General features: G+C 43.7%; 1 protein-coding gene across 1 annotated transcript in view; it reads left to right on the top strand.

The window, feature by feature from the left end:
• The window catches only part of JPH3 (junctophilin 3), a 189,532-nt gene extending 175,038 nt beyond the window's left edge, over nt 1-14,494 (top strand). The window contains exon 5 of the mRNA XM_074213790.1: nt 12,518-14,494. Within this exon, the coding sequence (XP_074069891.1) occupies nt 12,518-12,598 (81 nt within the window). The 3' untranslated portion in view covers nt 12,599-14,494. The remainder of the gene's footprint in view (nt 1-12,517) is intronic.
• Nucleotides 14,495-25,484: the final 10,990 nt, after the last annotated feature.

The following is a 25,484-nucleotide window of genomic DNA, read 5'->3' as shown; positions in this document are numbered from 1 at the left end:
CTCCCTGCAATAATACATTGGCTTTTCCTTCAGCAGACAGCGAGGTGTGGACGCAGCTAGAAACTAGATGTAGAAACAAGAAGACCTGAGTTCAAATCCCATCATAGATATGTACTAGCTGTGTGACCCTGAGCAAGTCACTTAACCTCTTTTGGCCTCAGCTTCCCCATCTGTAAAATGAGGCTAATATGAGGATTTGTATTTCAGGGTTCTTATGGGGATTAGATGAGTTCCCATACATAAAGTGCTCTTTAAACTTTAATGTACTATTGAAATTCTAGAATATCTCCACGAACTGACAGGGAAGTTTTCTTTTCTTTCTTTCTGTCTATCTCTGTCTCCCTTTGTCTCTGTCACTGTCTCTGTCTCTGTCTCTTTCTGTGTCTGTCTCTGTGTCTCTCTCTCTGTCACCATGTCTGCATCTCTTTGTCTCATTGTCTCTCTTCTCTATCTCTGCCTCCCTGTGCCTCTCTCTTTGTCACTGTCTCTGTCTCTGTCTCTGTGTCTGTCTGTCTGTCTGTCTGTCTGTCTGTCTGTCTGTCTCTCTCTCTCTCTCTCAGATCCCCCCCCATCTCTCTCTCTCTCTCTCTCTCTCTCTGTCTCTCAGGAAGTCCCTCTTTAGAAGGCCATCTGGGGGAATGAACATGTCTCATCTCTAGAGGGATGAGGCTGCATCCATGAGATTTGTCCTGTCACAAAGCAGGTCTATTTTTGCTTCTACCTGAAGTCTCTGTGACCATCTGTCATTCTTGCCAGTTGGCTGATTCTTAAAATATTCTTGCTCCCCCCATCTACTTACACACAAAGATGCAGTTGTGCCCCCCTTCCCATTCCCCCTTCTCCCCCCCCCCGCTGCTGGGACCAAAATACCAGCTTCCACTTACAACTTTATTTTCCTCATCAAAGCAGCTAGGATATATATGTTCATGAGATCGTGTGTCTGTGTGGCTATTTTCAGGCAAAACTGATGATTGGCAGGGTGAAGGATGAAGAAATATGTTCTCTGTTTGGGTGGTGAGGAGCTTCTTGGATTCTTTAGGTCACCAAGATAAGTTGGAGCTTATTTAGGTGGGAAAATAGTGGGAATGCAGAGGTAGCCTTGAACCTGTCAGTGAGCATTTATTAAGCTCCTACTGTCTACCAGTCATTGGACTAAGCTCTGAGGATGCAAAGAAAGGCAAAAAAACTCCACCCTCAAGGAGTTCACCATCTAATAGAAGAAGACAGTATTTACAAAGGAAATGGAAAGTTTTTTGGAGAGAAAGAGGAAAGAGTAAGTGTGATGAAGTCCTTCAGCCAAGTGGGAAATGATGAGGCACCTGCCCTGTCCCACCTCCTTAAATGGAAGCTCCCAGATGTCCACTCACCACCTCTCTAACCAGGGAGGGAGGGGCTCCCAGAGTAGGGGGAAATGAAGAAATCTGAGTTTTGGAATTGAAGTCATCTTGCCTGAAGATGGGGTAGTGATGGAAGCCAATATGGCACCCAGAGGCAGATGTCTTATTGATCAGAGAGGTCAGGAAGCTCTCTCTTCTGGCACCCCTCCCCCATACAAGGCATGGCTTAGAGTCAAGGCATTTCGTTGAAGGTGTTGATGCCCGTGGAGCACAGCACTTGATATGGAGAATTGGGAATATTTGTGTAAAGATGATAATTGAACCCATGGGAGCAAAAGAGAATAACAAGGGAGAGAATGAAGAGGGAAAAGAGAACATCCAGGACAAAGCAGCTGCCCTGATCTCTCTCTCTCTCTCTCTCTCTCTCTCTCTCTCTCTCTCTCTCTCTCTCTCTCTCTCTCTCATTCTCTCTTCCTCTCTCTCAGACCAACCCCACCTCTCCAAGTGCCCACTAGAAATCTCCAGCCTAGTGTCTTATATAGACATCCCACACTCAAATGTTCAGAGCCCAAAAACTCCACTTTCCACCTGAAACCAAACTTCTCTGTTTCTATTGAGAGCAATACCATTGACCAGGCCTCTGGGTCCAAGGCTCAGAGCCACCTTTGGCTCTTCTTTCTCCCTTCCTCTCCCTTGGTCTTCCCTGACTGTATCTAGTCAAAGTAGTGACACACTATCACTAGCAACTTCCCCCTTTTCTGCACTCATATAGCCTCCTTCTCAGTTCAGTTCCTCTTCACTTCTTTATCGAACCATTGTCACAGCCTTTATAATTTAAAAAATTATATTTATAAAATTGTTATTTCTATACAAATCATAGATTATATGAATTTATTTACATTAGTTATATATGAGTATGATCAGTATAATTGTTAAAATTATTATAATTATTTACAGTATTTACCATTAACCCTATTGATTATATATTAATTTTTAAAATTTATATATTGATCATAAATAGTGCAAGTATATTTATAATTACTATAATTGTGTTTCTTAAAATTATCTTTATAAAAATATTTGTAATGACCTACATTTCTCCTGACTCTCACCATTCCAATTCATTCCTTTTTTGTTCAGTCATTTCAGTCTTGTCCGATTCTTTGTGACTCCGTTTGGGGTTTTCTTGGCAGAGGTACTGGCACGGTTTGCCATTTCTTTCTCCAGTTCATTTAATAGATGAGGAAACTGAGACAAACAGGGTGGGTGAAGTGACTTACCTAGGGTCACACAGTCAGTAAACATCTGAAGTCAAATTTGAACTCTGGTTTTTCCAACTTCAGGTCTGGTGCTCTGTCCTCTTCAAGAATTGCCATAATAATCTCCTTGCAAGTGTAGGTTTGGTCAAAGTACTCCCCCGATTAAATGTCTTCCATTTCTCCCTACTGACCCTAGTATGAGGGGAAAAACCCTTTAGCCTAGGTTTTAACCCCTTTACAGTATGGCTCCAGCCCCCCCCCCCCCAAGAGGTTCCTCCTGAGGAAGGAAAGCGCAGCAGCTTGTTATTCTGGGTGAACTGACTATTCTCTGAACTCATCGTTCCACCTACCATTTCTGTGCATAAGCCATCTCCCATGTCTAGAAGGCACTGATTTTTCTGAACCAGAACCCTCTTCTTTCTTCAAAACTCATTTCAAGTTTTGCCTTCTCTCTAGCACCTCTCCAGCTAGTGTTCTCTGTCTCTGCCTCTCTGTCTCTCCCTCCCCGCTCCAAGAACACTTTGCCCAATCTCTTCTTGGCTTTATTCTCCCTTCCCCTTGTCTATATTTCTATACACATTAGCTCTTCTGATAGACAATAGGCACCTTGAGGCATTTCTGGCTCCCCAGCACCCTGGAGAGAGCTTCACACAAAGTAGGAGATGCTAGATAAAATGTTTGGTCCTTGACTATCTTGGGCAGAGCTGCCATCTCCAAATTGCATATAAACCAGTGGGCATTTGTTAGAGGGAGGTCTCAAGGGTGAGAAGGTGCCAATTCTGATGTTTCCATTTAGCATGAGCTGGTTGAAAAAAGCAACTTTTAAAAGAAAGCTATGTATATTATCCCATTTAGTCTTCAAAGTCACCCTGGGATTAGATTAATTTGTTCTCATTTTATAGATGAGGAAATTGAGTCTGAGAGACTGATGCCTGTTGCCATGATGGTGGCATGTGAACAGTCATGTGGGTGATCAAAAATTGATGTGCCTGGGGTCCTGGGGGTTTACTGGAGGAGAGATATGTGTTTATCTGCTCTACTCTGTGTAAGACAAGCTCAGGTAAACAGACTCGACAGCCGAAGCAGCCGGTGGCTGCAGCATCCTCATTCACCATCCTCCTCAGGGGGGCTGGGGCTAAAGCAATCCCTTCCATCTGGGTGGATGTACCTCCAGTGGCCTTCAAGAGAATGAGCTGCCCCCCCCATCCCACTGCAGGATCCTGTCACGTGGAGGTTTGACAGCATCCTTTTCTTGTCAGCAGACAACTCTTTCCCAAGCCCAGCCAGCTTTTTCCCTAGGAGGGTATTGTCATAGAAAGCTGGACCTCAGACCCTATTTGTGGGCTCTGGCATCCACAGCAAGGGCAAGCTGAAAGCAGCCTACCCCAGTTTGCCTTGGTTTTCCTAATGTCAGGATGATGTTTGTGGGCCCAGGTGAGGGAGGGTCTTTCAGAGGTCTGACTGTAGCTCAGCAGCTTCTTTTTCACCCTTTTGCTGAACAGAAGGAACCCTGGGGAATGGTGCCAGGTGGGCCCCTAGAGAATTCTCCTCTGCAGTTTCTATGACACAGTCAACAAAGGCACGACCTTGTTATCAGTTATCATCACATCGGGCTCACGTGGCTCCTATCCTGGGCCCCAGCAGGTCCAACAGTCCTGTTTTATTGCAAAATGGATCCATCCAGGCCTCTGGGTGACAGAATGAAGGACATGATTCTACCCGATGCTCCTTGTCCAGGATCCGAAAGGGTCCCATTTCTAGAGAAGATGGATCGACTGTGGTTAAAACCAACGCCCTTCATCCTGTCCCAGCATTTAGTGTCGGCTGGGTTGGAAAAGCCCTCCTGTCTGCAGTTTCGCAGCCTCTCTAAAAGAATTCCTCAAGTCACTAAGTGAGTGGACATCTGCTAGGTGGCACAGTGGGTAGAGTGCCAGGCCTGGATTCAGGAAGACCCAAGTCAAATGCAACCTCAGACACATACCAGCTGTGTGACCCGGGGCAAGTCATCTTAAAAAATTCTGTGTGTCTCAGTTTTCTATCTGTAAAATCAAGATAATAACTGCATCTGCCTCTCAGGACTATTGTGAGGGAGCAGTAAGATGCTGAAAAGCTCTTTGGCACAATACCTGAAGCACAAAGGAATTGCTATATTAATGATAGTTTTTCCTTCATCTTTCTCCTCCTCTTCCTCTTCTTCCTTCTCCCTCTCCTCCTCCACCTCCTTCTCCTCTTCCTTCTTCTCTCTTCCTCCTATTCTTCCTCCTCCTGCTCCTTCTTCATTATGATTATAATAATAATTATTATGGGGGCCTGTCTGAGAATTGTTTGTCTGGGGTTATAATAGCCAGCACTTATATATGCCTTAAAGTTTGCAAATTTAATAAATATCTCATTTGATCCTCACAACCAATCAGGAAGGTAGATGATGCTTTTATTATCCCCATTTCATAGGAGAGAAAGGTGAGGCTGAAAGTGGTTACTTGCCTTGTCCAAGGGCTCCAGAGGCAGGACTTGGGTCTTTCTGGCCTTCCTTGGTTGGGCTTGGGAAGGGAGAGAGCCGAAGAGGCTAACCTTCCTGCCTGGACCTCCACCATGTGTAACGGCAGATCACGAACATAACCTCAGCTCCAACTACATAGCTCCTTGTTCCCAAGTCTGATGGACTATCTCACTTTTGGGAAAACCAGAAAAAAAATCAGATAGGGAATGATTTAGAGAAAGGGGTGGGCCCTACAAGAGTCCCATGAGGGCTCCCTTCATTTCAGTCCGAATTTAATGGAGAAGCTAAATGGCATCATGATCCCAGATCCATTCAATACTCCCTTGAGGATGAGAGAAATTATATTTACTCTCTGGCCCCTGAGGCTGGGGAGGTTTGACTTGGGCAAAAAGAAGCATCCTGTCCCTGCAGATCTCAAGCCTCCTTTCAACACTTATTTACGGAACACCCAAATGTACAAGACTTTAGGTGAGACCTTATGGCAGATACAAAGGAAGATGAGATGAGAAGCCATGCTCCTGTTGGGCTCTTTAGCATCCAGTTAAGGAAACATGGTGCAGATACACAAAAATAAGTCATTATAAGATCAATGCAAATGGCACCAGAAGCTCTGGCTGTGCTTCTCACAAGCTCAGTGATCTTGGGTGAGTCCTTTTCTTTCTCTGGACCTCAGTTTCCTCCTTTGTAAAGTAAAGGGTTGGACTAAAGCTCCGTAAGACCTCTTCCAGCTCACAATCCTATATTATGAGAGAGTATTCAATTAGTCACCAAATGAGTCACCGTGTGTGCTGTGAATTCAGGAGGAGAAAATGAGCTGGTTCTAGGACTGTCATAGAAGTGATGGCCCTGATTGGACTTCTGAGGGACGAGTAGAATGTGGACAGACAGGAACAGGGGGAGAAGGCAACTCAGGCAAGGGAAATAGAATGGACAAAGATGCAGAGAGAGGAAATTAAGAAGCGTGATTCAAGATTTACATAGGGGATCAGTGAGAGAGGAGACCAGGCTGAAGGGGTGATTGGGGATCAGATTGTAGAGGGCTTTGAAAGCAAGAATTTGGGCTTTGCCATAGGCAGTGGGAGTCACTGAAGGTGGAGCCAAGGATCTACATGAGGAAAATCATGTTTGGGAAAGTTTAATCTGGTAGTTGCTCGGTCACATCCAACTCTGTGACAAACAGGTTTAAGCAGCTTGCCCAAGGTTACCACTGGTGTCTGAGGCTAGATTTGAACTCAGGTCTCCATGATTCTGGGCCTGGTGGTTTAAAAAAGAGACTACTAGAGTAATGGGGGGTGAGGTGGAGGAGGAGCCTGGATGCAGAGGGAGCAATTAAGAGCTTATAACCCTTAATAATTATGTAGCTGTGTGACCTTAGGCAGGTGTCTTAACCACATTGCCTTGCTAAAAAAAAAAAAAGTTTATGGCAGGAATGCAGGCAAATGACTTGCCCAGGCATGGAGGCAGGATTTGAATCCAGCGTGCTTTCCGTTATCCTTGTTGTGTCACTGACATTGGCAGAACCTACAAAATGGAGCTGATAACGATTCCCCAGAGATGCTGTTCTAGGGGGGAAAATGGGGACTTATGAGCCTGTCTTGCTGTTTCCCATCCTTGGTGTTAGAAAGGGATCTGTAAGTTGAAGGCTGTTCAAAGTATTAGATGCCCCCATTCATCTCTCTCTCTGTCTCTCTGTCTTTATCTCTCTCTCTCTCTCTCTCTCTCTCTCTCTCTCTCTCTCTCTCTCTCTCTCTCTCTTTGTCTCTGTTTTTCTTTCCTCTGTCTCTCCTCTCTCCTTTGTCTCTCTGTCCATCTCTCTATTTCTCTATCTCTCTAAACACCTGCATCATCCCGAGGACTGAAAGAAGAGGCTTGTGGCCCTCTGCCCCTCACTCGCAATTGAAGGGAGGAGGCTTTGGATCAGTGGTTTTTACCCATAAGGGACCTGAAACTTGGGCCACAATCCTTGAGGCCCGGGGACCATTTCTTATCCATTTTGGCCTCCCCTGTGATGAAGCCAAAGTGCTTCTGCCAAAACTAGATAATAATGATTTTGGTATATAACATCACTGTAGCCCCTCCGTCTTCCCCCAGAAAAGGGTCAGTTGAGCCAGGTAGCCACTGGGCACCCTGGTATGACCAGTCAAGTCAGAACAACGGAGGATGCTTAATTAATATGCAAATTGTGCTGCATACATTATCTCCTCTGCATCTCATCCTCATCCTGCCTCATTATCCCCATTTTAGGGACAATAAAACTGAGGCTACAGCCCAAAGCTGTTCACATAGATAGTGAATGCTGGTGATGGGATTCTTCCTGTCTCCAAGTTCAACACCCAATCCACCATACTGTCAAGACTATTATTGGCTACTTTAGAGATAAGAGTCCCTCCAGTATCAGGGCTGGACTGAAAATCAAGAAATTCCAGTTTCCTTTTTTGGCCAATTTGTTTCTTCAGAAACAGCATGAAGACGGCTCCCCACTTTGACAGATCGCCACACCTTCTGCGACTCATTCCTTCACCCCCTCATGGTCTCAGTTTTCTCCCCTGTTAAGTGGAAATAACTTCCCTTTTGTGGCACTATTTTAATGGTGTTGGGGAGGAAGAAGAAGGCTTTTTTGAGGCTATGCTCCAGAATAGGAGCCTCCTCATTTTTTTTTAGGCTTTTTTTTTTTTTTGCAAGGCAAATGGGGTTAAGTGGCTTGCCCAAGGCCACACAGCTAGGTAATTATTAAGTGTCTGAGACGGGATTTGAAACTGGGTACTCCTGACTCCAAGGCCAGTGTTTTATCCACTGCGCCACCTAGCCGCCCCTTAGGAGCCTCCTCATTTAGAGACAAGGGAGGACCACCGAAAGAGTGGAGATTCATGTCAAGGGTTGCAGAAGAGGGCAGAAATATGGAAGGGAGGGAGAGAATGGACATTTATTAAGCACTAGCTGTATCTACAGTATGGATATTCTCGGGTGACATTGATGGAGCACCATGATATTTTTTGCAAAAAATGATTATAAATGATGAATGATCAAACCTTTTATTAAGTACCTATTGTATACTGCCATGTTAAGGGCTGGACATACAATACAAGAAGAAAGGACAAGCTGTTTATTAAGCTCCTACAGTGTGCCACTTTACAAATAGCATCTCATCTAAACTTCAGAATAACCCTGGAGGCGGGTGGCTCGCTTTCTTCCCATTTCACAAATGGAGAAACTGAAGACAAAGGTTAGGTGACTTGTCCAAGGTCACACGGCTATCATATATGTCTGAGGTTTGATTTGAAGTTGGATTCTCTGGACTCTGTCTCTACCCTCAAATCTCCTAAATGCTAAGGGGAAGACAACAAACACCTAAAGGGGAATTATTAGGGGGTGGCCCATTTCACAGATGTGGAAATCAGAGAGGAGAGAGGTCCAGTGACTTCCTGGGGCCAGGTGGCTATACCTGCCTAGACCCCAGCAGACACGCATTAGCTCTATGCAGAGCAGATGGCTCTTGTGGGTGCAGGTGCCAGCACCACCCAAGGAGAGAAGCCTGCTGCCCTTCCTTGAGGTTAGAAGCCCTCCCTCTGTGGGATCCCTGCGTTCCACAATCCCCAAGATGTGCCTGGCCTTCTAGGCAATGTGACCTTGTTTGCCTCCCCCCCCCCCCCCGCCCCATCTCTCTGGGTCTTGTGCTCATTTCTTGGACCTTGGGCAAGCTACTTCAGCCTCCTTGGGCCTCTGGTATCTAGAAAATGAACAGGTCCCATTCAGCGGTTGCCAAGGGCCCTTTCAGCTCCGGGAGAGGGCGGGGGGGGGGGGGATATTGCTTTTCCTCAGTCGGAGTCCTGCTCCCCTGGGCTGGGGCAGTGTGAGAAGTCGCCCCAGCTGCCGTAGCCACCCTGAAATGTGCGTCCACCTTCAGAGAGGGGCTTTTAAGACACCCAGAGATGACGGGTCTGCTCAGAATTGCTGAGTTTGGTTTCAGCCCAGGAGGTTGAGGGGGGTGGGGAGCGGGGAGGAGGGCTGGGTAGTCAGGATCTTTAAAGGGGGCCTGGAACGTAAGCAGACAGAGCCCCATTTACCAATCCAGGGCAGCTACCTGGCTGCTGGGAGAGGTTCTGAGAAATCCTTCCCTCTGGTTGGCTCCCCTGACCTTGTTGCTATGCGACCACGTAAGCCTTTCCTGCCAGCTACAGGGCTTGGGAGACAGTTCTCCCCGCACCCCCTCTTCTTCCCTCCATCACCCCCCGAGCCCCGAGTGAACTGAGTCAGTGAGCTCCAGAGGAGGGGATGTGAACAGGGCCAGTGTGGAGGCTTCTTTAAAATAGATCAGAGGGATGAGACAGAGACAGATGGGAGACGCTGCCCGGCGACAGCCTCTGCTGCAGGCCAGGGGAGACTGGAGCCAGGCTGGGGATTCTGGAATCCTCCAGTCTAGGCCTGGCGGAGTGAGGGTCCAGGTCGTCCTCCATCAGAACCCAGAACTCCCAGGCCCAGGACAGAACACAACTGGAGGCCGGCTGGGTGAGTTCCGGGTCTGGTGAGATAGAATAAAATACAGTAGATAGAATAACACATAAAACATTGCCCATTTTAGGGGGCAGAGTTTAATGACTTGCCCAAGGTCACACAGCTAGTAAGTATCAAGTATCTGGGGATGGATTTGAACTCAGGTCCTCCTGTCTCCAGAGCTGGTGCTCTGTCCACCAAGCTGCCCAACATTCCTCATTAAGAGGCCTGGACTTCTACTGTCCAACTCAGGGGCCCAATCTGGCCATCTAAGATTAACTTGGAGCACTTGTTAATCTTTCATTTGTGTCTAATTAAAATATCCACACATCTACCTACCTACCTACCTCTCTGGTGTAATTTTGTAAAGAAACCTGTTTAAAACAGAGAAGTTAAAAATGCAAACCAACTGGAGAGGGAGCTGTGCCTCGGTTTACCTATTTTTATCTGCAGGGCTGGGGAAGGATCTAGAAGGAATAGGCAGGATCCTCACAATCCCTGGAAACTGAAGCCGGGCCTGCAGCCTGGGGTGTGTCTGGACCGGACTGCAGCCTGCACACACAGAGCTCTCCTGGTGTTGAACAAGGAGATATGGGAGTTGGCGTCTTCCAGGCGAGAGTGGCTTCGAGGTGCCAACCTTGCACCTTGGTTGGGCCCTTCTCCCCTACCCAAGTGCTCGTGGCAGGGCCCCCACTTAAGACAGTCCTTCTGGGCAGAATGGACAGGGGCCAGAGAGGCCGGCTAGGGCGGCCCACTGCTCTCCCTCCCCCATCCCTTCTGTCGCTAGCGCTCCTGGCCAATGCGGTCCACTCTGCCGGCTGGGCTGGCTGGAGGGGCTGGCTGGCATGGGGGAGCTGCTGCGGCTTCCGAGGAATCTCACTGCAGATTTCCTATCACAGAGGTGCGCCAGGGATGCTGATTGGTCTCAAACAAATTTTGCCCAACAACAGCAACTGTGGATGAGGAGAAGCTGCTGTTTGAAATCCCTGGGCTGAAGGGAACCGTGACAAAAAGAGGACTGGGAGTAGGGAGGGGTGGGGGAGATTTGGGGAGAGAGAGAGAGAGAGAGACAGAGACAGAGACAGATGTGAGACAGATGAGAGAGAGAGAGAGGAGACAGAGACAGACAGAGATAAGAGAGATAGAGATGAGAGAAGAGACAGAGAGACAGAGATAAGAGACACACAGAGACAAAGACAGAGAGACAGAGAGACAGAGAGAGAGAGAGAGAGGAGGAGGAAAGAGAGAAATGCCTTAACTTAGCAGCTCAATTTTAACTTGCAAAGCTCTGATACTAGCCAGCACTTCCATAGTGAATCTCTACAAATAGGATCTCATTTGATTCTCACAGTGACACTAGGAGGTAGTTGCTATTATCACTATTTACAGATGGAGAAACTGAGGTAAACAGAGTGAAGTGACTTGCCCAGGATCACTCAGCTAGTCAGTTCTGGGGGCCAGATTTGGAGTCAGGAAATTCAGTTGTTTCAGTTGGTTTTTCAGTCACATCTGACTCTTTGTGACCCTATTTTGAGTTTTCTTGCCAGATACTGAAGTGAGATAGCTAGGTGGCATAGTGATAGAGACTGGCCCTGAGTTCAGCTATGACCTCAGACACTTGATACTAGCTGTGTGACCTTGGGCATGTCACTTAACCTATTGCCTTGCAAAAAACTAAAATGACAACAACAAAAAGAAGCAAAACCAAAGATGTCGGAGTGATTTGTCACTTTTTTCTCTAGATCATTTTTATAAATGAGGAAACTGAGGCAAAGTGAATTAAATGACTTACCCAAGGTCACACAGGTAAGTGTCAGAGGCCACATTTGAATTCAGGAAGACGAGTCTACCAGACTCCAGGCGGGCACTCTATCCGCTATGGTGCCACCTACTGGCCATGGAGTCAGGAAGACCCAAGTTCAAATCTTTCTTCAGACATTTTACCAATTGTGTGATCCTGGTAAAGTTACCTCTGCATCAATTTTCCCATTTATAAAAATGGAGATGATAACAGCAGCTACCTCCCAGTATTACTGTAAAGATCATATTAATACTTTCAAAGGCATAAATGCTATATAAAAGCTAGCTTCTATTATTACATGTCATCTCATTTGTTCCTCATAACAACCCTGAGGGGAAGGTACCATTATAATCCTCATTTTACAGAGGTGGAAACTGAGGCAGACTGCCCACTATATCCAGCTAGGAAGCATCTGACACAAGAGCTGAATTTGGGTCTTCCCCTTAATCCATGACTTTTGAATAATAGGAGTAGGGTAAGGGGGTGATAAACAGCACCAGTAATTAGCCTACAGGCCTGCAAAGTGAATAGGAAATTTGTTTTTTTATGAGAAAGCGGCTTATGTGTATTATCTTGAGGAAGCAGAATTCTTTATTTCAGCAGCGCTGTGTGCTAGTGAATGTCAACGGTGAGGTCTTCTAGAGTGTGGGATGGTGTGGACAGGATGGGCCATTCTGAATTGGCCACCAATAAGGACATCCATCGTGGTGGCCCATGAATGTCCGTCTGAGTCACTGATCACTATTCCCTCCAAAGGGATCTAGAGGGCTCGGTGGTCTATTTTGTCAAGGCCTAAGCAGTTCTGAGATCCACCATTTTAAGTAGAAAATGAGCAAGAGCTATTATTAATAATTGCTCCTTACCCTATTTGCAAATCAGCTGTGAAGGTCCCAGTTAGAGGGTGGTATACCTGGCAACCTCTGGTTTCACCTGATTTTTCTGGTCCTTTGTCTTCTAATGAAATGTGTGTATTTAATCCTAAACTATTGCTAATCTCTCATTTCTCTTTTCTTTTCATTCCCAATAATTTGGCTTAAGGGGAAAAAATGTTTTTTCCAATAAAGAGGACGTTTTGCATTTATCATGACCATAACATTCACCTTTCCTTCTCTCTCTCTCTCTGTTCCAGGGCTCAGCTCCTATTCTGGTAGTCATGGTGATCTTGCTAAACATTGGAGTCGCCATTTTGTTTATTAACTTTTTCATCTAATGAGATTGTCTTAGCAAAAATAACAGTTCTACATACAGAAGGGGGAAAGGAGAGGAAAGCAAAACAAAAAAAGGGAACGAGTATAACTCTGACTGTCCAACAACTTCCAAGTCTTTTCACAGAAGAACAACGTGATTGGGTATTACTCACAGTTTGCCTTTTTTTCTGGGTAATGTTTTTTGGATTTTAGCCAAAATTCTTTGCTTGTATAACACTATGCTGTGTGACATGGCAGAAGGTGGCCGACATGCCAGCCCTCCCAGCTAGACACGGAAAGAGAAGAGAAGGGATCTTGGGAAATCAACCGCAAAAATCAAATTGCCTTTGTCATCATCGTCACCATCATGACAGCGAGGATGAGCTGCCGCTAGTAGGTGGAGAAAGGAAGCGGCGGCCAAAGAGTGAAGTCCCGGAGGAGCGTCTCGTTTTGAGCTGGGTCATGCAAGGAGAATGAAGCAGCTGCCTTCAAGACACCAGGATACGTAAGGGTTGGGAGATGGAAAGAAAGGTAGTTCATACTTTCTTTTCACTCTTAACCTGGAGATATCCTGGTGACCGACACTTTTGGGTAGAATAGAAACTGTCCAATGGGTAGAGGAATGAGCCTTTTATTGTCTTTCAGTGGGATATAGCGGATGTTAAGGGGTGAGGGGAGAAACATCTTCCCCTTTTCTACCCATCTAAATTAATGAATCTTACCATTTTCCAACACTGCCCCATTGGCTTTCTTAGAGAAGGCCAAATCCCTGACCCTAACCCTTACCCTGGATTTTAACCAAATACAGGTGTGTACAGACATATCTGTTAATTTTTAAATTTGGCATCACATTCCCTCCCCCTTGCCTCCTTGTCACCTACACACCAGCTCCTAAGGGAAATCATGCTACTGGAGGTGCAGGAGTTGGATTCAGGTCCAGGTTGCAGGAGTGTCTAGATGGGAACCCAGGGCAGTGATTCAGAAGAGGCATGAATGAGGTCGGTGTGTCTGGTACATCTTGCCATGGACAGTTTCTGACATCATGCTTGGGCTCAGAGCATGTGGTATTTTTGCACTTTGTATGCAGGATGTATATTCAGGCTTCCAACATGTCCCTTGTACGCCATCATTGGTAATGACAGCCCCTTAAGGATGTATTGTTTTCTACGATATATGTCACTTAAGTTCATTGGTTTTACCATCTTTGTAATAATGCCTGCCTTGATTTCCCCCACTGGTAGATATGCATAGTCATTAAAGATGCACTATCCCTGTTCTGAAGCTGTTCGGGTCCCAATAACAGGATCGTGTCTTAAAAACTCAGTGGCTATTAAAAAAACAAAGAAAAAATTCCCAAGTTCATTAAAACAAAAAATCTCTACCTCCCCTCTCTTCCCTCCCCCCCAAAATGCAAAAACATATACAACTTGAGTGTTGTTCCAGTCAGACCAGGAGGTGCAGTGTGTTTTCTGCCAACTCTGCCAGCGTGGCTTCATGATCTGACCCAAATCATAGGCTAGACCACCACATTTAACTGTCCCTCTCTGATCAGTAGTCATTAGAGGTAAATACCTTGACATGCCTGTGCGTGGATGTATGTGTCTATCTTGAGTGTGGACAGATCCACAGACAAACACCTCAGTTCCACATTGAGGAAACCCCTTTGAGAGAGGATTACACATACAACGTTGTTGGGTAAAGCCCAGACTTCCGGACTCTGCTTTGCTTCTCTTTAGCTGTTTTTCTGCTCTGTTTGAAGCAGATTTCTTTATTACACTGCACTGGATTGCTATATTTTTAACCAGAAATAAACTAAAGATTAGAGCATGTTCCATTTAAGTTTAGTTCTTTTCCTTACACACTCACACACACACATCCACACACACACACACACACACACACACACACACACACACACACACACAAATCATTCTCATTGTTTTGTTTAGTTCAAGGGTCTTTTTTGGGGGAGAGGGTGGGAGGGGACATAGGAGGAGAGAGCATCAGTAATACAAATACATTTCTGACAATTTGCTTTCTAAAGGGATATTACATCTTTTGTACATCTTAATTTTCTGTTCCTCTTTTTTAATATTGAGTGGTTGCTGCAGAACCTAAAGTGAACCAAATAAAGATTCTTGTTAACTTGCAGCTCTGAGAATCCTACCTGCTGGGATATGTGTTTTGTAATTCTGTTTGCAACTCTTTGTAAAGATTAGCAAGACTTCTTTTGTACATTCCAGTAACTGCATGCCACAAAATGGTACCTACAAATGCAGGTTACATATTTACATGCAAACACCATACAATATTTAGATATGTATTAAAAAAAAGTGACAGCACAAAAATGCCTATCATTCAATACAAGAACTAGTGGTTTCATGCCTAGGGACTTCCCACTGGTGACTGACTGTTTTCCATGACCACCATTCTTGGCTGCCAGTGACTTAAATTGTGGACACCCAACGAACACCCCGGGGCTTTGGTTTTTTTGGGGGGGGTCATAATATTCACAAGACTGAACCATTTCCTCTCATTCCAAAATGATTGAAAGAGCCGACTCAGTCTGAGACTTACAAAGACACTGGAAGAGTAGCTTTAATTGGTTTCCAAAACAATGTGATTAAAAACGAGGATGACTTGATTAATTGTTGCAGGTTGAGCATGTTAAGACGGCACCTGTTCGTCACACCTTGGCCAGAGCTTCACAATTCTGACAGCTGCATCATTCATCATTTTCTTCCACCAGTGTCTACAAACTTGCTTCTCTCCATCTCTTGCCTGAGTCCACACATTCTTGCCTTGCCAGAGGAAGGGAAATGAGAATTCCACAGTGGGTGGGGCAAATATGGAACCACTTGGTACTAACAGCTGTCTCCCAGCGGCCCAGAGCATTTAACAATTTTTTAATTAATACTCAAAGCAATCCTGTAAGAAAGGTGCCGTTGTCCCTATGCTGCAAATGTGAAAGCCGAGGCACAGAAAAGTGAAGGGACTTGTCTGAGAAGACACCAAATCCACTGGGGACAGGGGAAAGAGAGTCTCACTGAACCATGCTTTAAAACTTGGTTTTCTAAATTTCATGTTTTAATCAGTTAAAATGGGAAAAAATGACTTTTTTGAATGGGCATACAGTAAGAAACTTGTGAAATCAGCAATCCTAATCATCCTGGAAACGAAGCATTTTATGTTGGTCATATTGGTCATTCTTTGCTGCTTCTTAGCTAGGCTTAACCCTCTTACTAAACCACAAGTTAGCCCAAATTTATATAAAGATAACTTGGGAACAAATGAGTCCTTGGTGAAATTGGGTGAAAGAGGATCTGGGAAAGGACTCACTTCTTAAAGGGATTTCCTAGAAGATTTAGTTGAGTTGTTTGACTTATCTGTGCCTCGGCTTATCTATTTTTCTTACCTAAAACTTGAGGATTTTCATAATTTGTATTTCAGGTTTCTCGTGCCTTTTAAATTTGATTTCCTGCATTGGGAGTATCTGAATAGTAGAATACCTAAAAGATGCTTCCTTATCTATCCTCTTGGACTCATATGCTGCAGTCCCTAGTCAAGATGATATAAATGGTGTGATGTATGTAAAATAAAGAGTATGGACAAGCAAGACCTAGCATCCAGATAAGGTTAGTGAGGCTCCCAAGAAATGAAAGCAAAAACAGTTGAGCAGATCTCTAAGAGAAAAATCTCAGAAACACAAGGATTTACTGACTGATTTTCGAAAGTGATCCTATCCCTTTTAAACAAATGCCAACATCCTTGTTTTGTTTTTGAGTCAAAATATCCCTGAGCATGGTATGATTGGACATGCCAGTCTCCAGTCAATTCACTGAGATTTCCCATAACCGCAGGAAAATAGGTATTTAATGAACTCACAAGATAAGAGGCTATTATCTCAGTTTTGGGCTCTTGATATTTGGTCTTCTGGCTTGTGATGCCAAAAGAAATTATAGACCACCTAGTGTGGAAATTGTCCAAATAGAACCAAATAGACTGGTTGCAATGAATAGATAGCTATCTTGCAGGGGGTCCATGGGCTGGAGTTATTTGTCATTCAATTTTGAAAAAGACTCTCCATAAAACATGGATTAACATTTGTTATGCCTCAAATAGGCTTTTTGTTCTTGAGCCACCATCTTGTAAAATTGAAAAGGATAAGAGGAAGGCTCGCAAGGCTTGCTAGTTCATTCCCTACTTTCCAATAATACAATGGCTAGGACATCTGAGGTGGCTCATCAGAGGTGAACATTTTGATATTTCATTTTATTGTGTTTCCCCAATACTAATTTCAAATATCTTCATGATACACACATGTCTAATATTTCATCTTATTCTGCCTTTAAGCATAGATGGAACTAAAGGTTATCATCTTTTGTGCAATAATTTGTATTTCCTCTCCTAGATTAAATCCCATTTCTTTAACTTTTTGTAGAATGTCTTCCAACATTTATATCTTCCTCTAGTTCAGGGCAAATAACTAAGGGAAAGGTGCCTCTCTAAAATTGTGCATAATTTTTTTCTTTTCCACTAACTTTAACCAACTACTTGATCCAGTGGAGAAGAAATAAATACCAGCATTTTCATCATACTCCATTAAGATAAGTAGGGGTTCTCAACCTTTTTTGTGTTTGCCCTGGAGCCCTTGGGCAGTCTGGTGAAGTCTATGGACCCCTTCTCAGAATAACACTTTTAAATGCCTCAAATAAAGCATGGGAATATAAAGGAAACCAAAGGTTAGTGAAAATTATAATGTCTTCCCCCCCAGTTGAGTTCTTGGACTCTCCCAGATTAAGAAACTAAGAATAATTCTCATAGGGTATTTTCAACAATCACTCTGGGGTAAGGGGGGAGAGAGCGAGGCACAAAGAATTTGCCTTTTATTCACCTAAAACTAACAGTCAAAAAAACAGTTAAAGGAAAGAGTAGAAGATTGAAACTTTGGCCTATTCAAGAAAGATTTGCCTAAGATCTTAGCAATATTGCCTCACCTCTGGCTGTCAGTGTTACTCAAAATTAAGAGTAAATGAAAGTAATCCTTTGGCATCCAAGTCCTGAGCAGCATTGCTAAGACTGCCTTAAAATGATGCAAAGGAGTGAAAAAAAAACCATACCCTTGCCTTGACTTAAGCAATGCCCTTGGAAAAATATATCCTAAGGTATATCTACATAACTGGAAAGGATGTGGAAAAATAAGGGAAGGCTAAACATATAAGGGTTCCCAGATTATAAACCAGGACAGGCAATGAGAAGCAGTGGTTGTCCTTATGGCATTGTGTCCAGGAAGAAGGGGGAAGGCTCTTCTTAGTATAAGATGGAAGGGGTTTGAATGCTTTGGAGAGGACTCGGCAGCTGAGAATCTTGAGAAAAGTGGCCCGCTGTCTTGGGGAGTTGAGTCTGTTGCTTGTAGACTTCAAGGTTAGAAATCCCCAGATAGAATGTTGGCAACAGAAGAGATGATTCGGCTCTTGCTTCAATAAATGGTTTAAGGCCTTGCCCATGGAGAGGGACGCATGGTATTGCCCAATTAAGGGTCTGTTTGAGAGAAGCAGATAGTGTTGGTTTCAGGGCAAGGGACCAGATTGGCAGCACCAGAGGCATTATTTTGTTATGAGTCTTTCCTATGCCAGTCTTTGTGGGCAGATGGAGCCTGGAATTGGGCACAGACCCAGTACTTTGCAAGGAAAAGCGCGGCCGTAGGTGTCTGCGTAACATTAAGGCCGCTGCCCCTGCTCTGTTCAATCTATCCACAGCGATCATTTATCCAGTGACTGTTACTTGTGAAGTACTGGCCAGGGTGTCTCAGACTCACAATGACAAAGGTCAAAGTAGAAAATGGGTGCGACTTTACATCCCTACCTCATTTCTTGCTATTTTTTCTACTATTGGTTGGCAAATGAAGGTTCTATTCTGGAGGGGAAAAATGAGGTGATAGTGGAATATCAGACAAGTATGTCCATAGTGAGCTCGGGCTCCCCAAAGAACCCTCATGGTCTCAGGCTCTTGAAAATCAAGTGACCCCACTCTGCTCACCCCTGGCTCCGTCCACACCTGGAGGGCTGTATTCAACTCTGGAAGCCACACTTTAAGATACTGAAAAGCTTGGCCGATGGGGAAGATGTCTCAGAGTTCGTGTCATATGGAACAAGAGGAGGATGGGTGGCCCACACAAGTAAAAGCTTAGTGTGGAGATGGGAGCTGTCTTCAGATATGTGGTTGTCATGAGGAAGAAACTGGCTTGTGGCAGAGGCAGATTTAGGCTGAGTAGAAAGGAAAAGCTCACAGATAATTATAGCTGTTCAGTGTATAGGGTGAATTTCCTAAGAGTTAGGACTTGTCCAGAAGGGAAAGGGCCAACTTGAAGCAGAGAGTCCCCTCGGAACATCATCAGAAAATGCTGGCAGACTCTTAGTCACAGATAATATAAAAGGGGTTCTGGTCTCTGTTGTTCTCTGTGAAGGGTAGACTAGACTCCTGGTTGGAGAGACTGCTATTCAGGGTTGAGTTGGGCTAGACCCCTACCTTCTGAGACCTCTTCTGATCGATCTTCACTGACTCCTTTCAGGAAATATGTTCATTGCCAGTCACATATTCAGAAGCAGAGAAAAGTCAACACTTCTTGACACTAGAAGTTTGGTGTCTTTGTTTTTCCCATACAAAGGGGTTTAGTAGGCCTGGAGTGACGTAGGGATTCATGACATTTTCCTCCAATTCTATTTCTTCATGAGGTCATTTTCTACTTCCCATCCCTCTCCTGTCGAGTTTACATGTGTCTCCACCTGTACCCTCCTCTATGGTGGTGAAGTTTTTAAGGCAGTTAGGGGAGTCTTGACCTGTAGAAGGGGCTTGGACTCTTTCCCTAGGCAGATATCCTCCCTTCCATTCTGACATCTTGAAAAGCTTCTCTTTCTAATTCATTATCTACCTACCCCCATCTCATCCCTTCTTTGTAGGAAGGTGGTGCCCTTTCTTGATGCCACTGATGATATTCCAAAACTTCTAATCTTCACATGTAAGAAGCTCATGCCTCCTACTTCTCTCTATAGTGCTAATATTCGGAAAACTAAAGACTGTTTTAGGTAGTCCTATGTCTAGTATTCATTAGACTCTGAGGAAAAGCAATTTTCCCTCAGAAGTTCATAAGGAAGATTCCTAATGTGAGATGTTATTCAGACTCTTTATAATTTTGGTAAATGCCTCATGACCCAGCCCATAGTCTGTGGCTAGACAGCTTTTCTCAATGACAGGGTCAGCCCCAGGGGAGCGGAAGGTTCATAACCCAGATGAAGTGACAGAAACATCTGACAGAGAAACACCCACTTAGCTTTGCTGTACAAAAGGATGAAGCTGCTTACGCGTTCAGTAGCTGGCTATGGTCACAGCTGCCAAAAGGCAGATGGGACATCATCTTAGCCTCCGTTTTTGCTGCAAATAGCCGTCCCCCAAAAGCCAGCGCTTCTGCCACGTTAGCCAACTCTGCCCAGCTTCTCCCTCTGTTTCTCTCTCCAGCTCTGGACTGTCAGTTTTCTCACTTAAGACTCTCCAAAAAAAGTGAGACCTGCCCAGTTTAGCACTGTCACTGCCGTAAACAGAAGAGCTGTGACCTGCACTTTCTCCCACTGCTGGGTCCTCCTGGGGTGTGGGCTGGTGGGAGGGGTGGGGGTGGGGAGGCAACCAGGATCCAATGCTGCAGATTCAAGTTAATACTTTGCCTAATTCTATTGCACATTTGCCAATTCCTATTCCTCAAATGCAATTCAGTGGAGAGCAGGCCCTGGAGGAAGGGGCTTTCTCCTCATGCCCATGGCCACATTTCCTTATTTCTGGTGCCTCCATGACTTGAGGTTCTAACACCCTCCTGGACATCATTTATGTAGTTGGCCTCTGCATCTTTGCATCATACACCCACCCAAAGTAGCCCGATCTAAAAAGAAAAACCTAATCATCCTTTTGGAGAGCTGCATATGAAAACTTGATCATACACTAGACATGAAACCACTAACCCTTACATGGATGCCTTTTTGTGACTCCTTAAGTAAATGGTCTAAATCTGCATTTTTCTTTTTTCTGGTTCTGTTCTTTTTTTTTTTTCCTGATGCATGTAAACTGTTTGCTAATACAGTGCAATTATTTTGTGCATTGACAAAAAAAGGGAATGTTGAATATATTCTGATTTTTTCTCATTGATGAAGTGGCTAAAAAAAAGTTACCTCGGCCTTTTTTCTTTTCTTTTAGCTCAAAGAAAATAGCTTGGTTACTTAAAAAAATGATAATAAAATAATTTTCTTTAATGAATGTAATTGCTTAAATCATCCCCTTATTCTGTATTTAACCATCTGATGGAAAATGACAAAGGGACACTGTCAAGATGAAAAAAATCTTTTGCTCATTTTGGTAATAAATATCATAAATTACACAAAATTTTGAGAAACTTGAATCTTTTTCTGATGAGCAACAAGCTATTTAATTGCCCTTAACACCCCATGAACTGCTCTTTTTGGGGGGGGGTTGTAGTGGCTGACATCAAGAAGATAGTGCAAATTTGTATTAAATCTGGATTGACAGTGTCCCTTTAAAAAGATCTTTTGAAAAATGTCTGGATTTTCTGAAGGAAGGAATGTTGCAACAAACATTTAGCTCAGGAAGACTAGATACCAGTCTCACCCAGGTCACCCAGTAGTGATCATTTGATTTGTCATCCAATAAACATTAAGAATTGACTGCATTCAACATACCGTGCTACACAAGGGAATATAAAATTAATAATAATAATAATAATAACAATAATAATAATAATACCAGCTGATACGCAGCTAACCTATCAGCACACAGGGACTGGCACTGTGGGTGATTAAGTTTGTTTCTTTCTTTCCTAATACTTTTAAGATCACTGACAAATTACTTCTGGGTGCCTCAGGTCCCTTATTTGTAAAAATGGAAATCCTATTTACACCATCAACCTCAACAGATTATTGGGAGAAAATTCCTTTGGAAAGTTTAAATCAAAACAGAAATAGAAGATGTAATTGTTGAGCATCGTAAGGTTTGCAAACACCATGGGAGGCAAGGGATTAGGAGCCTAGATTTATTCATTCAGCCATATTAAGCATGTGCCACCAGTAAGGCTTTGTTCTAAGTTCTGAGTCTATAAAGAGTAAAAAAAAATGAACCAGTCCCCACTGCTGCAAGAGTAGGTGGAGGGGGTTCGATATGAAAACAAATATAATAAAAGATGATGCCTTGTGTCAGCAAAAACCAAGATCAGTCAGTGTTCAAGGTGGAGGCAGAGGTTATAGCATTTACATAATGTTTTAGGGTTTACAAAGTACTTAACAAATATCTCATTTGGTCCTTACAAAGCCTTAGGAAGTTAGGTGCTAGTATTAGTTCTATGTTTCAGATAAAAACCGAGGCAGACCAGGGTCGCATGACTTGTCCAGGGTCACATGGGTACTTAGGTGACCTCAGGAGAAGTGGAAACTTCAGGTCCCATTAGCTCAATAAAAAAGATCAGAGGAGGAAATTGAGGCAGGTTCTATGTCCTATATGGCCCCTTCCTTCCCCCTCAAGGAACTTCATTATCCAGTACCTCACCCATTTCGTTCATCTTCCTCACAGAATGGGGATGCTGTCTTCCCTACTGTTCCTTCCCATCCAGGCCTGAACATGCCTCGTTCCTGTCTTGTTCTTCCCTGGGTAATTCTCCACAGATCTATATTCTGCATGGGCTTTCAAAGTCCTCTTTACAGAAAAGAAACTCACTGACTTCATAGGCTCCCTCCTCCCCCACCCCACACACACCCTTAGTTTATCTATCAGCCAGGAACTTTATCTGATTTTAAGCAAAGCAAAGAAAATCCTCCTGCTACCAAAACCACCATCACTATCATCATGCCCATTGTCATTAAAAAAAAAATCAAACCTACACATGTCCTTGGCAGTATCAGACATGCCTAAGGACACTGCTGAGGCCTGTTCAGGTTTGAAGAGCTCCCTTACAAGAGCAAGGAGGAGGGGAGGAGAAGGAAGGGGAGGAAGTCTTTCCATGGTCCCTCCTCTGGGCTAGGAGCTTCTTACAAATGATGTCTCCTGTCAGCCCCTCAACCAACCCTGGCTTCATGATCCCCATTTTTATAGTGGAGAAATCTGAGGGAGGCAGGAGTAAAGGGAGGTGCCCAGGGGAGTCTGAGGCTGGGATGAACTCTGGTCTCTGACACTGTACCACCAGTTAACAGGACTTACTCCTGATTAAGAGGTGGGTGCCCATCACCTGACCACATGAAGTGCTTGGGGGTTCCCCATACCCACTGAAAGGGTGGATTATTTCTTGATCTTTACCAGGAAAAGAGGAAAGGGAAGGTCAGGACAGAAGGGCTGTTCAGGGGGTGAGGGAGCAATGGGGAGCAGTTAACAGGGTTGGAATAGGATGGAAAGAACACTGGATTTGGATGCAGAGGACATAGGTTATTTATTAGCAGGGATCTTAGGCAAGATGCCTCTCCTGGGCCTCAGTTTTCTTCTTGTCCTCCTAATAGCTAACATTCATATATTGTTTAAAGTTTACAAAATTCTCTTGACATCTTACCTCATTTTGTCCTCAGAAACAACCCTGTGAAGCAGGTACTATTAGCATTAGCATTTTATGGAAAAGGAGAAATAAGATTGACTTGACCAGATACTTAGAGCTACTAAGTATCTGGGGACACTTATAGCTAGGAAGTATATGAGGATTTGTTGTTCAGTTTTTTCCAGTTGTGTCTGATTCTTTATGATCCTATTTGAAGTTTTCTTGGCAAAGATATTGGAAGTGGTTTGCCATTTCCTTCTCCAACTTATTTAACAGATGAGGTACCTGAGGCAAATAGGTTTTACAAGATGAAGAATCTGAGGGCAAATAGGACTTGCCTAGGGTTAGGGTTACTGAGGTCAGATGAGTCTTCCGGCTCCAGGCCCAGAACTCTATCCACTGCATCACCTAGCTGCCCCAACCGTACACTCGTACCTAAGACAGGATTTGAACTCAGTTCTTCCTAACTCCAGTCTACACACTATCCACCACACTATCCGGCTGATGTAAAAGAGCTCTCTGAAGCATTTCAAGCTCTGTCTACTAGGCTGCTCTTTGATCAAAGGTTCATTCCTTTATGAAGCATTTCACCAGTGTCAGGGTACCCGACAGAGTCATTTTGTAGGAAGGAGGAAATGGCTCAATTGTGGTTTCCCTGCTCCAAGATCGGATCTCTGGCAGGCTCAGGTAATGAACTATTATTTCATTTATGAATGACCAGGTCACTATAAATGATCATTTATGTTATTTCATTTATTACTAATGACCAGAACATATATATCCCCAATAGGTCCAATAGAAAACTAATTACCTTCTATTAGAAGATTTTAGAGCTGCTCCTATGATCCTAATTAAAATATGCAGGTCCCCCCTCTATATAACATATACTCCCTGGTATTGACCCCCAGTAGTCATCAGGACCTGGAATGATTATTTCAGATTATGTTTCAGATACAAAATAAGTGTAATTTCCATTCTTCTTGAGAACCTTTAAACTATCTGAAGACTTTTCTCATTAGAATCTCCAGGCTAAAAAGACTCATTCTTCCTTGTTGATCCTTGGATAACAAGGTCTTTTCCCCATTTTGCCTTCTTTCATCTCACTAGTGAGGATTCTTTGGAGTTGGGGATGTTATGGCTATTTTATGAGAGAAGGAAGAGATCACCTCATCTGACATCATTATTTAACAAAGAAACCTGCTCAGAGAGGGAAAGTGTCTTGCCCAAAGTTATATAGAGGTATGCTGGTAAATGTTTAATAACCAGCTCTCCAACAAAAAGAAATGTATTTAAGGCATCCCTTCAAGTTTAACCTGCATTTTGTTGACTCCATCACTTTCTTAAAACAATAAAACAAACCTGATTTGTAGCACTGGATGATTTCCAAGCTATCAAGGCTCACACTGAAAACTTAACAACCAAGGTGAGCTGGCTCCATTCAACACATGCTTAAAGCCTCAGGGAGACCCCAGATGCTCAGAGGCAAACGCTGGCTCTATGGTTCACAGCAGAGAGATACTGGACCTAGAGTTGAAAAGACCCAAGTTCAAATCCAGCCTCAGATACTCATTAGTTGCATGACCCCAGACAAGTTATTTAACCTCTTTCCATTTCCTCAACTGTGAATTGTGTATAAATAGAAACAACCATCTCCTAGGGTTGCTGTGAGGATAAATGAGAAATATAAAAAAGTGCTTTAAAAACTGTGAAGTAGAAGAGTCATTATTATTGCAAAGCTGCCTAACTTCAGAGCTGTCCCAAAGTGGACTGCTGGATGACCATTTTGTTGGGGATGTTCTAGAGTCTGTCAGATTCCATTTCAGCTGGATGATCTCTGAGAGGCCTTTCAAGTCTGAGACTTTTAGGCTCTGCTCGAGCTGATATGAATCAAATTTCTCCTCCAATATCCCCTTTTCTCCTAACATCAGGGCCCTTCCTTTCAGGTCAACACAATAATAATTCATACAACAAAATCTGAGGAATTTTCTGGAAACATTCATAATCCTCCAAAGTTTGACCTATTAAATGACGTGTCCTTTCTCCAACATGGGGTATCCTCAAACCTCTCTTGTTCTAACTAGCCACCTACATTTGGGGACCAACAACCTATTTACTTTATCTGTCAACTTCATCCTTTCAAGGATTCAATTAAAAATCTGAATAGATCTTGGGACTTGCAACAATCAATCCCATTAAAATTAAGTTCTCTGAAAAAAAGGATATTTCCAAGTCTCAAACAATCCACTTGATTTATTTCAAGAAAGCTATACTATAATTTCAGCCCAACCAAATCATTTCGATGATCATTTGGAGTTTATCTTAAAGGAATTTGTTCT

Source organism: Macrotis lagotis, chromosome 1 (assembly GCF_037893015.1).
Source record: "Macrotis lagotis isolate mMagLag1 chromosome 1, bilby.v1.9.chrom.fasta, whole genome shotgun sequence".
In the NCBI taxonomy this organism is placed as follows: domain Eukaryota; kingdom Metazoa; phylum Chordata; class Mammalia; order Peramelemorphia; family Peramelidae; genus Macrotis; species Macrotis lagotis.
This window is presented reverse-complemented; position numbering and strand designations above follow the sequence as displayed.